Below are 14,814 nucleotides of genomic sequence, written 5' to 3' on the forward strand. Positions count from 1 at the left end.
ATTTTATTTTTGCCTTGAATAAACTTAGTGCACACCGGAGCAAAAGCTCTGCATTGCACCGCTACTCCCGCCGAGTAGTCTTGAAAGCACAAGATCTTTGTATTTCCATACATAAGAGATTTCCCAGCTCGTATGGCCTGCAAGAGCGCATGTTTATGTTGAAAGTTCAAGATCTTGAGGATCACCACTCTGGGTTTTGCATGTAGGTTTTGTCTGGAGCCAATCCTGTGTGCCCTTTCCACTCGAATCGGACCAAAACTTTCTCCCAGTTGTAATTCTTTATGGATCCAATTTTCCAAAAAGCCCACCAAGTCTCTATCCATTATGCTTTCTGGTAAGCCCACCAATCGCAGGTTATTCCTGCGTGACCTATTCTCAAGATCATCTACTTTAGCCTCTAATGCTGTGACCTTTTTAAGCAAGGAATGCTGCGTTTGTTCAACCACAGTGACCCAATCTTCCACCTTGCTGATACGTTGTTGAAAAGTCATACACTCTTTTGCCAGCTCCGTTAACTGTAATTGCATTCACTCCAATTTGGAATCCAAAGGGGTAAATCGGCATTCCAGTTGCTCTTCCATCACTGCCGACATCTCTGTGGTGATCTCCGTCACCCACGCTGAAGAAACAGTGCAGCCCGCGGGACTCGAAGGCGCTGCCATGTTGTCAACCATGGCTCTCCCTTTGGCTCTTTCTTTGTGCGCTGATCTTGCCACCATCGCTACAATTTACCCTGACCAAGCGATCCAGAATGTACTTCACTCTTTCTTATGCAGTTTTATGCTGCGTGAGGTCTGATTATCTTGCAACTATTCGCGGGGAAACTGCCGGGGGCCCGGAGAGACTTAGTCTAGCGTCTGTCCTCCAGCATGGCGTCACGTGACCTATTTGTTTCTATATTTATAGTATTGCTGTTTGCAGAGTCTTACTTCATGAGGTTTCCAGTTTTTTTGCCTTCATATCTCTATTACTGATCTGTGGTCTCTTGTTTCATATTGTTGATGGTCTGTGTTTTGCATATGCTATTCTGCTAGCATGTATTATCTATGTAGAGATCTTGTTGCAGTCCTGTTTGTTCTATTTTCTTATTGGGTGGTGTATTGGTGTATTAGGATCTGCCCAGTGTAACATTTACAGTGCTGTCTTTTCATGCATAACGTTGTTGCTCTTTGAGTCCTCAGCGTTAGTGCTGTTATGGTACAGTAAGGTTCTGAGTGTGTTTTTACACAAGTTTGTGCATAGTGTTTTTCAGTTGAGGGACTGTGTGTTGGTCTTACTGAGATGACATCAACACTTTAATTTAGGGTCCTGTTTACTAAGGTGCTTTAGTGTTTTTAACGCACCTACAATTAGCGTGCGCGCTAACCATGTAGGCACCTATAGGGATATTGTAGGTGTGTAAATGGTTAACGTGCATACATAGTTAATGCGTGTTAAAGATGCTAATGCACCTATAATGCGGCTTAGTAAACAGGGCCCTTAATTTCATAACATCATACATAGTTTTAGAATATTTTAGAGGATCTGATGTTAAATTGTTCCACAGATGTGTATGTGGTTTAGTGTTGGTAAGTGCTTGAAATTACTCTTCCTGTTGGCACAGCTACCTGTGAGAGATCCTTTTCTGCCATGCGATGTGTATGAAACTGGCTGAGATCCACAATGGGTCAGGAAAGACTGCCAGCTTTATGTTTACTGAACACTGAAAGTGATCTTGTTGGAGATATTAACCCTGAGCAGATCATTGACACCTATGATGCGAATTCTAGTCACCGGATGTTACTTCACTATTGTGACCATTTCATTTTGGGGTTTTCCATGGATGGAAATAGCAGTGTTTAATAATTGATAACATTTTAAAATAGTATACATTGGTTAATATATACTTATGTCTTTTACTGATAACTATGAATATTTTCTTTTCTATGTTCATAATATAAATGTTAGAATATATAGGTCCCTCAATTCAACGTTTGACAAATCCTGAGTGATAGGTTGCCATGGTGCCTGGAAATTGGACCTTGGCACAGGTGCTTTTGTGTCATCCGAAAGTTCTGGCTACCTATTCTGTAGAAATGTACTTTCCATCCAACTACACTGTTCAACCACAAAGCTCTCCGCAAACGAACCTTTTCCGTAGATGGGAAGGCGGTAGAACTAGAGGACATGAAATGAGATTGAAGGGGGGCAGACTGAAGAAAAATGTCAGGAAGTATTTTTTCATGGAGAGAGTGGTGGATACTTAGAATGCCCTCCCGCGGGAGGTGGTGGAGATGAAAATGGTAACGGAATTCAAACATGTGTGGGATAAACATAAAGGAATCCTGTTCAGAAGGAATGGATCCTCAGAAGCTTAGCAGAGCCGGTGGTGGGAGCCGGGCTAGTGCTGGGCAGACTTCTAAGGTCTGTGCCCTGAAAATGGCAGATACTGTTTTACCCAAGGTAAGGTATACACAAAAAGTAGCACATATAAATTTATCTTGTTGGGCAGACTGGATGGGACCGTGCAGGTCTTTTTCTGCCGTCATCTACTATGTTACTACTACTACTTATCATTTCTATAGCGCAACTAGACGTACGCAGCGCTGTACACTTGAACATGAAGAGAGAGTACTCTCAGACAATTTGAGCAACCAGGTTCATGAACAACCTATTGATCTTGCTGCTCCCAGTCTCATAGGACAGCAAAATCAACAAGTTCTCAGAGGGTAGAAGGGAGGAAGATATGTTTGTGTGAGAGAGAGACAGTGGCAGACCGTCTTTGGGAAGTGGGATGAGAGAGAGAGAGTTTTGAATTTCAGCACTTATATAAATGCAATAATTTTATAGTTTGTAGAATAATAAAAGAATGAAAAGTAACCTACTTTGTATATAAGTAAATGTTAACAGAAGAATGAGAGATAACACCCCTGCAGAAGCCAAATGGAGAAATGAAGACCTCTGTTGGGTGAAATAGTTTAAGGATGGTTTTATTTGTTTGCTTGTTTTTTTATATAACCAGTTTTGAGAATTAAGCACTTTGAGCAGAGTTAAGTACTTTTTAAAATTTATATGTGTGGAGTTCTAACGACCAATGATTATACCAATCACTTTATTAGTGCTGTTGAAGGACAGTGGTGATTGAGATATTTTTCCTCCACTTCATTATGTATTTAAATGTAATTAAATAAGATTTGTTTATTGTTTATCATTTATTAAAATTGTCTATACTGCCATATTTGCCATGTAAGTCTAAGCAGTTAACAATATAAAAAATAAAATTTAAAGAATTCAGAAAGGGATCTCCACTAATGACAGAAAAGACACAATCATTCAAGATGCACATGCATACCTAAAATGCGGTGTGGTTGTTATATGGACTGTCTAGAACCAAGCATGTGACTGTTTACTTTAAGTGTTTGAAATGGCTGCCTGTATAGTATCGTCTCCTGTAGAAATTTCTAGTGCTTACGCCAGAGGCATAGCCAGGTTTTCATCGCAGGGGGAGCAGACTTTATAAAATAGGCGCCAGTTGGTGTCAGCTAGACAGTAGTGTCTGTGTTGTTGCTCAGGAGCTGTAGCAGGCACTGATTAATACAGGATGTCTCTGTTGTGTCCTGCCTACAAGGAAACAGTAAGTTACATCAGTAGGCAGGACGCAGAAGAGGTCCCTGGACTGGTCAGAGCAGGCAACCTGTCTTCTTAACTTCAAATAAAAATATTCAAATCGTGACCATCACCTCAGGAATGGCACACCCAGTCCTTCCACTGCTAAACACCTTGTTTAAATCAAGATGGGCTTTTGTTTGTGTGGTGACTCTACAGGATATGAAGAACACTAGTCTTGAACATTTTTATTTTGGTGGTCCTTGCCCCAGAGCCTCAAATAGGGCTAGACACTTTGGGCCCTGTTTACTAAACAGCATTATCATTTTTAACGCACATTAACCATGTATGTGCCTACAATATCCCTATAGGCGCCTACATGGCTAGCGAGCGCACTAAGTGTAGGTGCTCTAAAAACACTAACGCACCTTAGTAAACAGGCCCCTTTGTGAAATAACACAAACCTCTGCAAAAAGACACCCAAAACCTATACTGAAAACTTACCACATCATAACAGCCCTAACCCACTTATGAAAAGACAGTGATATAAATATTACAGTAGGACCTAGAGAAGTGTTTCCCTAGGTGGTCCTGGAGTACCCCCTTGCCGTTCAGGTTTTCAGGTTATCCACAATGAATCTGCATGAGAAAGATTTGCATTTAATGGAGGCAGTATATATAGATCAATGTCATGCATATTTATTGTGGATATTCTGAAAACCTGACTGGCAAGGGGGTACTCCAGAACTGCCCTAGAACAGCAAACTTACCACACCATAACAGACTGAACCCACCTATGAAAAGACAGTGCTATATATATTACACTAGGCTCTGGAGCACCAATATACCTACTGTTGGGAAACTGGAACAAGCTGCACTGTTACACATTCCTACACAGACACTACATGCTAGCAGAATCCTTCACCTCAGTCACAGATGCAGAACATGGACAGACCCTCATCTATATAACGTAAGAGTAGCTATACCGGGTCAGACCAACAGACCATCTAGCCCAGTATTCCTTTTCCAACAGTGGCCAACCCAGGTCACAAGCACCTGGCAGAAACACAAATTGTGACAACATTCCTTGCTACCAATCTAATACAGAATACGGAGCCACCAAAACAACAAAAATTGAAATAGAGACCCTCCCCCAGTCCCCCCAATCTGCCCAAGGAAGCCAGACTCTATAAACAGTGCAATAAATACTGGTAAAAAAGAGAAAGAAATGCAAAATAAAACATTTTTTTTAATGTACATTTTTGCAAAATAAAAATAGGAAAAAATGTACATTTTTACAAAGCAGTATCTCAGTCCCTACAAAGTATTAAATACAAATATTTTTTTCTACCTTTGTTGTCTGGGAATTTGGCTGATCCCAGTCTTTTTTTTTTCCCCTTGTTCCATAAGTCAGCCTTACAAATTCTTTCCCAGGTTGGGATTTCCATTTCTTCTCCTCTTGTAAGTGGGTAGTAGCATCTCCTCCTTTAGTTCGTTGCCTTCAACCCCCCTCCCTGAGTCCAGCACTGTTTTCTGATTCCCCTCTCTCCCCCTCTCCGAGTCCAGCACCGCTGTTTCCCCTCTCTCCTTCCATCCCCCACCCTCCCCGAGTCCAGCACCGCTGTTTCCCCTCTCTCCTTCCATCCCCCCCGAGTCCAGCACTGCTGTTTCCCCTCTCTCCTTCCATCCCCCACCCTCCCCGAGTCCAGCACCGATGTTTCCCCTCTCTCCTTCCATCTCCCACCCTCCCCGAGTCCAGCACCGCTGTTTCCCCTCTCTCCTTCCATCCCCCACCCTCCCCGAGTCCAGCACCGCTGTTTCTCCTCTCTCCTTCCATCCCCCCTCCGAGTCCAGCACTGCTATTTCCCCTCTCTCCTTCCATCCCCCCCCTCCCGGGATCGTCAAACCTGCTTCATTCTGTTCCTTCCCTCTACCGCGTCTCGACTCGCTCCTCCAGCTCAGACACTTCCTGTTTGCGCGAGGGCGGGACTCGTGACGAAGGCAGAAGGATCCATCGCCGGCCCAATCAAGCAGTTTGTTGTTGCTGCTGCCTGCAGCGAGAGTGGTGTTGGGCTTGGACACTCGGAGAGGGAAGCGTGTTGTGGAACGGTAGGGTGGGAAGGGAAGGGAGAGGAGAAACTGCAAATTAAAAACAAAAAGTGCCGGCCCCGCCGATTCAAAATTGCATAGGCGCCATTTTGTTTAAAAATCCATTTAGGGGAGCGACCGCTTCCCCTGCGCCCCACCTGGCTACGCCACTGGCTTACGCATTGTTCCATGACTCTTCTACTTATTTGAAAAAGGCTGTAGTGCAATATGCTCCAATGCGTGTGTTGCAGTCTTGGGAGCATTGTAATATTATGGTACCTGCACTTCAACATTTTCGCTTGGAGTTAACTAGAGCTGGTGCTTTTTCTGTGGTTGCACCATTGGTGTGGAATAAACTACCCTTATGACTAAAGGTAGAATCACAGCTTGCTATTTTGAAGAAGAATTTGAAAGATTATCTGTTTTGCATGGCATATTTTGTGCCTACTTGAACTCCTGCCTTTCTTTTTGGACTCATGGATTTATAAAGGCTGTTTTTTCTGTACCATTTTAAAAAAGATTTTCAAGATTTGAATATGCTTCTGTTTGTGTTTTTATTATGTATGCTTATTTTTTTTGTATCTTCCAGCTTTGGATAATGATGGTTTATAAATAAAATATTCTAATTCTAATTTTCTAAAATATGAATGCTGTTACAATTTTTCAGCTTGATTGTTTTGTGATTTGACAAATAGCCAGGAACTATGGTTCTGTCCCTCTGACCTGCCAGCCTCCCATTATTCCCCTTGTTTCTTCTAAAATATGGACCTAGGAATGGCTTACCATCCATCCACTGGCTGTGCAGCATAGTCCACCTATACCCTTTTGCTGGTGTATCCCCACCCCATCCCATACCTACAAGCTGCTTCTGCTTCATCCAGCTGCCACCAGTGTGCCACAGCAGTAGGCATGTGTATTATTCTAACTACTCCAGTCACTGGTGAAATGCACACTGCTATCTTATACATTGGCCAGTTTTACCTACAGCCGAGCATAGCACTGATGATATAGGCATAGGAATCATCTGCCTACTAAAAGTTGTTCTGAAGGTCACTTGGTAATTGGGTGTTAAGCCATACAGTAATCTCTGGAACCCCAGATTCTCAATCATATGCAAGGGCTGGTCATCCAATGCACCATATCACCATTTTTGATGCTGCCTGCTGATTTGCCCAGAACAGCGATGCAAAATGCCACCTTACCTCCTCCATGGTGACCTGTTCAGATGGGCATCTAGCCTGGTCACTGGGCCACCCCAATGGGAGTAGAGACTGGGGATATGCATTTTTTCTTTTCTATATTTCCACTATTGGAACCCTCTCTTGAACCTAGCTTGACAATCAAAACGGCAAATTATACAAGAAGACACTGTTTGAAAGATGACCACTTACCTTTTCTCCACTAATGACCTTCCAACAGTACATGCATTCTATACTATGCGGATCTCAACCAGTTAAAAATGCCTCCACACCTCTAATACTTTGTGTGACTTCCTCTCTGTTTCCTTGGTGGCTCCGGGTTCTGTTGCTGCTGTGCTACATCTGGACATGGGACTGAGGGCACAGCAGAAGATGAAAGGCCAATGGCCTCCTTCACACCTTACCCTACTTCTCTACCTGTGGAGGGGGTAGGGCGGCTCTCAACTCTGGAAGTACCACCTTCTACCTCCACATAACTTAGCACAATAGTATCTAGATTTTGTAGACCTTCCTCAGCTATGACACATACAATATCTGATACTTCTACTGAAAATCCTTAGCACAAAGGTTCACCAGAATCTGCTACATACACTTCTCAGAAGGAAATAGAGTGTGTGCCTCCTATTCCACTCTGTTGGCTTTACCTACTGCTGGTCTACTGTCACCCACTTTGTATGGCCTTTGCCTTCCTTTGCACCTCTGTGGAGATGGGAGCAGACAATTGATCTTTCACAACTGCACTAGGAACAATAGTTGTTGATGCTCTCATCTTAAAGAAATCTCTCTTGACCTTGGCTGGTGGACTAATAGAGACTTTCCTCTCCACTAGTGTTCCTCTCCACTATTGGCCCTAGATCTCATGTCAGTAGAACCAATTGACTTCTCTGTTCTGCTTCTACCACCATTTCCATGCCTCCCAAGTAATTTGATCAGACTAGATTGTACACTCTATAGAACAATCTTATATATGTCTGATTGTGTTGTATATGTCTGTTAGTACTTTAGCAATGATAAGTAACATTAGTTGTAGAGGACTGGCTGCTTGGCTCTGCCTACATGCCTGGTCTGTACTTACTTTGAGTTTCTTTTCTCTATGCAGTCTCTCCTGCCTCTGGAGTCAGAAAGGGTAACAGATTTTTTAATCACTTCTTTATGCCTTTTTTACACATACAGAGGCTGAAAGAATTTTAAAACACAGTTCTCTTTGCCTTTCTATAATTTTTACAGCTTCTGCACTTCAGCAAGGTAATGCTATAAGCTAGCACCTTTTATTCTTTCTTTTTTTTTCTCTATCTTAGTTTTCTTAGGGGGTCTTTTACAAAGGCATGCTAGCATTTTTAACGCACGCTAAGTTTTAGCATGCATGTATATATTCTTATGGATGTCTTTAGCGTTTAGTGTGCACTAAAAATGCTAGGGTGCCTTAGGCCCCCTTAGATGTTGATGACATCATCAGTCAAGGAATTTGGGGAAAGGGTTGCAAGGATAGGCTTGTTCAGCTGCTTGTCAAAATATTTCAAGGTAAAGTGCCTTGTGCTTCCAAAACAGCTCCATTTCTATTTCATCATTCCTCCCTGCAGGCACTGTTTTAGATGGAAATGAATGGAATGAATGATTCAGCTCAAATTAGACCATTGCACATTGGGTTTGTATTCAGGTATACAAACTGAAAATGCTCTCACTCATCACCTTTTATCATTCATCCTACAATGAATGCACATCTCAAAAATATAAGAAAAGAATGTACCCGGTCTAACAATGGAGCACTGAGTCCATAATAAATACTGTCTTTCAACAGTAGCCAACCCAGGTCACTGAAAACTACATTGCAAATTCTAATGAGAAGATCTGTTTACCGTGGTTCATTCCCAGCAGTCTTCTGGCATAATGCTTGTATGCACAAATCAGATATTCAAAGTGAATTACTTCCATCAGTAAGAAGTGGAATGGGAAAAGGAAGGGGATGTGATTTGATATACTACCTTTCTGTGGTTACAATCAAAATGGTTTACGTATTTCTTATTTTGTACTCTGGGCAATCTCCAAAATGACCAGGTTAATATCTGTTAACCTGCCTATGCTATGAAACTTATCTAAACTGTTTTTAAACCCAGCTATATTGCTTGCCTTGATAGCATCCTCTGATAGCAAATTCCACAATTTAACTTTATATTGATTAAAAACATTCTTTCTAAAATTTTGCTTCTATTTCGTGAAGTGTTTCATAGTCTGAGTACTATGTGAAATTAATTACCATTTCCTATTTACTTGTTCCAAACAATTCATGATTTTATAAACTTCTACCTGAGGTAGATGTAACCTACTATGCTGTTTACTAAAGATTAGCTCGAGTTATCTTCAGCAGGGCCCATAGGAATAAAATGGGCCCTGCTGCAGATAACTCGAGCTACGTTTTAGTAAAGAACCCCAGTTTTACCTTACCAGTGAAATGTCTCTTGACCCCCAAACATCCCTCTTTTTCCTCATAAGAGACAGGAGGCAAAAGATTCCTAGTGACAGAAAATTAATTTACTCAAAGAAAATATGATACAAGTAACAAAGCTTCAGCCTGGATGCTATGTGAAAATATTCAATAAAAACTCAGTATAACATCTATGCTGCATCTGTCATCCAATCAGCACTCAAAAACAAATGATAAAATTTTCTGTTTACCTGGTGGTGCTACTCGATCCTGATATTTTGGTTCAAAATCACTGACGGTAAGCAGCATTACACGGATGGTCCCGATGAATATTCCAGCTAGGCAACCATAGAAAATCACATAAAACAAGAGGATCTTAACTGCAAGGAGAAAAGAATGAAAAGGTAACCTTCCAGGTAATGGTGCAGTCAAGTCACTGTGCCAAACTAACAAAAATGAAGGTATACATTAGAGACCTGATCATGGACAGACCTGATAAAAGGAATAGCTGACATCTGTTTACAACTGTGGGCTGCAGCAGACACTTAGCTACAGATTATCAGTAATAAGTAGTATGTAGTTAAAAGTGATAATGAGATGAAATTGTTTGTTTCAGACAACCAGCACAGTGTATCTGCTGAGAATGTGTGTCTGGCATCTTACAAGTTCTTCTGCCTTTTCCCAGGAAGACAGCATTTTGATGACTAGCCAATGATCCCAGATCAGCCTCCTTCATGTCATGAGGAACCTTGTTATCCTCAAAGTCAGCCTGAACACCACACCTCCACCATTTATCTCAGCCCTGTCAGTCCCTAAATCTAAGGTAATTATTTACTAATTTTGGTTTAGCTCACACCTTTTTCTTTAGTAGCTCATAATGAGCAACATTCAGGAACACTAAGGGGTCCCTGTCTAAGGGGTCCTTTTACTAAGCTGAGGTAAAAAAGTGCCCTTAACGTGCAGGAAAAACCAAACAGGGTAACATTAGCGCATGGCCATTAATACAAGACACAGAAAAAGGGCCATTTTACAGCTGTGTAAGGGTATGCTAAGGACATTTTTACCGCAGCCGTAAAATGTCCATTTCTTGTATTAATGGCATGTGCTAATATTACTATTAATGCATGTGCTCTTACTGCCACCCATCTGTAGGCGGTGAGGGCTCACATGCTATTAGCACATGGTAAGGTAGCTGCGCTGATTACTGCAGGAACCCCCAGAAATGCCCCCTCAAAAAAATTGAATAAATTTGTTGGCACACGCACATTTTGCACTTACTGTAGGATGCCTGAGCGTGTCCCATGGTATGCCATTTAAAGCTGCAGCAGATTAGTAAAAGGACCCTCCCGCGGGAGGTGGTGGAGATGAAAACGGTAACGGAATTCAAACATGCGTGGGATAGGCATAAAGGAATCCTGTGCAGAAGGAATGGATCCACAGAAGCTTAGCTGAAATTGGGTGGCGGGGTGAAGAGGGGTTGGTGGTTGAGAGGCTAGGATAGGGGAGGGCAGACTTATACGGGGTCTGTGCCAGAGCCGGTGATGGGAGGCGGGACTGGTGGTTGGGAGGCGGGAAATACTGCTGGACAGACTTATACGGTCTGTGCCCTGAAAAAGACAGGTACAAATCAAGGTAAGGTATACACATATGAGTTTATCATGGGCAGACTAGATGGACCGTGCTGGTCGTTTTCTGCCGTCATCTACTATGTTACTATGACCCCTGAGGCAATGGAGGGTTTACTGACTTGCCCAAGATCATAAAGAGCAGCTTCCCTGGTTGTCAACCCTGTGCCCTAACCACCAGGCTACTCCTCCACTCCAGGTTTCTTGCCTTGCTTGGGCTAGTACCAAAAGGCCAAAAGCCAAAACCCAGGCCTTTCTCCGATTATTTTTTCATGCAATTTATTCAAAATACTAGAACCAAAGGGCTTATTTATCAGGCAGAGACCTGGAGGCTCAAAACCATTCTCAAAGCTCTTAAAGGATAGGAAAGGAAACAAAACATTAGGAGGATGGACTTTACTGTGGGGGACAGGAGTTATATTCCGGTTCAGATAGGCTTTTAAGGAGACTGGGGGGAGGTTTGGAACTAAGATATCGGCAGATGCATCAGCCTGTTGATGCTCTCACAAAAGCTTACTACAGCGCTTGACTTACTGCAAATTGCATGGTTTAATATAATTTCCAATTTATTTTGTAGATCAGAGGTAAGACCAATGCATTACTATTATTGCATAATAATGTGTTCTAATTCATAGTTAATACCACAATACTTTAATACATGTTATTGCATTAATGCAGTATAGCAAATAGGTATAACTTAGGTATAAATCAGTTTATACATAATTGACTCATTATTTAAGGTCCACTTTGGATTCTCTTTTCTAGAATATCTGCTAGTTTTTCTTCTGTAAATCAGCAGCACTTGTCCCAACTGTTACAGTGCAATGCACAATAGATGCTCTGAAGGCAAGCGAGTAGCATGCTTATTAAAAAATATACTTCCACGAAATATGGCATGAAAGCAGAAAAACAGAAGCTCCCTAACAACAGAAAGCCATTTTTATAAGTACACAAGCTTCTAAAAAGGATCCATGTCACAACTGTGCTGACAACAGACTGTCTCATGCAATCAGCTGGTCAAACCCAGTAAGTGGAGGGCTTCAAAATCTCTTCCCAATGGAAGTCCTTACGCTGGCCCTGAATATCTCTGGAGAAGCTCAAGAGGTAGGGATGGAAAAAGGAGGTGGCAAGGGAAAATAAGAGAGGGAAGGTGCTGGCTAGGGAGCCAAGGCAGGGAAAGGGAGATGAGAGGATGCTTTCCTTGCACCCCCCTCCCCTCCCCCCCCCAAATGCTGCCACCCTAGGTGAACATCCAGTCCACCTAGTGGCAGCAGTGACCCTGGATCCCCAAGCCAAACAGGGCTAGGAGTGCTGTGGAAGCAGTGTTCACAACCCCTTAAGAAAGGGAGTAACAGCCATTTCTCAGCAGCAACACATAGTGGCCAGGCTCGGATGCAGAAATACAGGTTCAAGAAGGAGCCACAATCTGTTAGCCATGGTCAAGGACTGCCACTGTAGTGGTTAGGTTAGGCAGGAGACTTTATTTGGGGAGTAATCTGTGCCAAGGAATTTTACTGCAGTGCTTTGTGCTTGGGACCAGAAATCACTGTGGTGAATTATTCAATTTTACTTATGGTTGCACAGTTGGTTAAATGTTGTTCTCAGTGTGGGAGCCAGCGAACAGCATCAGGGTGGTGCACCAGTGTGTTAGGTTCTCTGAAAATGCCTAGTTAGTGTTCCCATATTCTTATATACCTTTTATTTAGAGTGCTCAAGTTCCTTCAGTTTTTGACAGAGGGCAGTGACTTAAAAAAAAAATGAACCTCAGAAAGAAAACAGGAGCCACCACAGGAACCTGAGACAGAGCTGCACAGCAAAATTCTACTGCCTACAGGAGATACAGAGACACTGAATGGAACCCAGGCCCAGATGCTCAAAACTGAAAAATGCCACCACAACAGTGCTGCAACACAGCTCCCTGATGCTCAGCGCTAATGACATGAGCATTAGGGAGCTTTTTCAAAGTTAGGGGAAGGATGGTGCCTGCGCCTGCGCTGAAGAGTTGTGCGTTAAGCAGAGCTCTTCAGCGCATGACCAAAACGCCAGAAGAAGGAGGAGGGAAGAAGGAGAAGTGCTGGCACCAGCTATAGCAAGATATACTCGCACTGTTGAGTGTTTTTGAGCAATTTTTTGATCTCTTCCTCTTGCCTTCATTCTGAGGCTCAGCTCCTTCTCCTGACTGGTTTCTATGATCTAGTCCTGCTCTTGTGTTTGAGAAAACAGAAAAAAAAAACTTTAGATTTGGGAGTTTTTATTTTATTTTATTTTTGCTTGTGGATGGCACCCTGAGCTCAAAATTCCCTTCTATTGTAACAGGGTGGGCAGATGTAGCAGGCTGCCCTGATGATCAAAGCAGTGCATTGAACCATAATGTGAGCTCCAAGCTGGCATTAGGTATTCTGCATTAGAGGCACCTTTCTTCAGGGCGCTGTTCTCCATGCATCGCAGAAAATACAAAATGACATCATTTAAATCTAATTTTAATGCTATTGGTGCTATCATTTGGCACGCTCATTGATCATCGTGGTAGGGGGCCTCTGAACATCATGTGCCGGCAAATGTGGGTTCTAGTCTGGCACTAATGGCCTCTAGTGCCCTTGTTTGCTTCTGAGCATCGGGGCCCTAGTGTACCAGCAGTCTTATGTGGCAAACTTCTAATTTGCTCTCTATCTCCACCTCCTGGTAGATGTTGAAGTATAGACTAATCCTTTGGAGACACTAACTTCCCTGTTTACTAAGTTGTATTAGCGGCTGCCATGTGCTAATGCCAACACAGCACTATTCACATTGAATGGCGTCAGCTGCTAATGCGGCTTAGTAAACAGGGGGTAAGAGGCCCTTTTAGAAAGGGGTAGCACGGGATCCCGGCGGTAGTTCTGAAGTTGGCACACACAGTTTCCCGTGGTAAAAAATAATTTTCTACTGCAGGGGCATTCCCAGCTGTAACCGGCAATGCGGCCACATTGCCGCATGCTGCCCGATTACTGTGGGGTTAGCTTGTGAGCCCTTATCACTTACTAAATAGGTGTCCTCCAGAGAACTTTAAGCTGAGAATTTTATCGCTGATAAGGGAAAATTAGGTTCTTACCTTGGTAATTTTCTTTCCTTTAGTCATAGCAGATGAAGCCATTACGTATGGGTTATGTCCATCAACCAGCAGGGGAGATAGAGAGCACTCAAACTTTCACAGTGCCCTCTTGGCCAGCTAGCTCCACTGCCTCCAGTATTTGAAGCTTCCAAAGCAGTATGGCAAACCGCAATGGGAATCACAAGAGCTCTCCTCACAGCGAACGATGGCCCATCACAAGGGCATGAACTCATAAAGGAGGGAATGCACATACTCCTGGAGGGAATAAACTCATCCTCCTTATTGTATAAGTGGAGGGGAACACCCGCGCCTCCTGGAGGGAATCACACATCCTCCCAACACACTGGAGGGAATGAACTCATCCTCCTATTTATAGAACTGGAGGGGAACACACGCACCTCCTGGAGAGAATCAACACATCCTCAAAAAAAAAACATGCTGGAGGGAATGAACACATCCTCCTAAATTTAAACTGAACATGAATCCTGAAGATTGTTTTCCAACTTTCTCCCAAGGAAGGAACTTCAGGAAATTAGAACAGAACCTGAAAAAACAGATTCACAGCATACAGACAATCATACAGGGAGGGCTCATGGCTTCATCTGCTATGACTAAAGGAAAGAAAATTACCAAGGTAAGAACCTAATTTTCCCTTCCTTGTCATCAAGCAGATGAAGCCATTACGTATGGGATGTAACAAAGCAATCCCTAGATAGGGTGGGAACAAGCCACACCACGCGCTAGCACTTGTGCACCAAAACGCGCATCCCTCCTGGCAGCCACATCCAGCCTGTAATGTCGGGCAAA

At 42.9% G+C, this 14,814-nt stretch overlaps 1 protein-coding gene across 1 annotated transcript in view; it reads right to left on the bottom strand.

Annotated features, from left to right (window-relative positions):
• The window catches only part of ATP1B1 (ATPase Na+/K+ transporting subunit beta 1), a 204,621-nt gene that overhangs the window by 175,537 nt on the left and 14,270 nt on the right, over positions 1 to 14,814 (bottom strand). Inside the window, exon 2 of the mRNA XM_030203851.1 lies at positions 9,546 to 9,674. Coding sequence (XP_030059711.1) covers positions 9,546 to 9,674 — 129 coding nt within the window. The remainder of the gene's footprint in view (positions 1 to 9,545; positions 9,675 to 14,814) is intronic.

Source organism: Microcaecilia unicolor, chromosome 5 (assembly GCF_901765095.1).
Source record: "Microcaecilia unicolor chromosome 5, aMicUni1.1, whole genome shotgun sequence".
NCBI classification, from domain to species: Eukaryota; Metazoa; Chordata; class Amphibia; order Gymnophiona; family Siphonopidae; genus Microcaecilia; species Microcaecilia unicolor.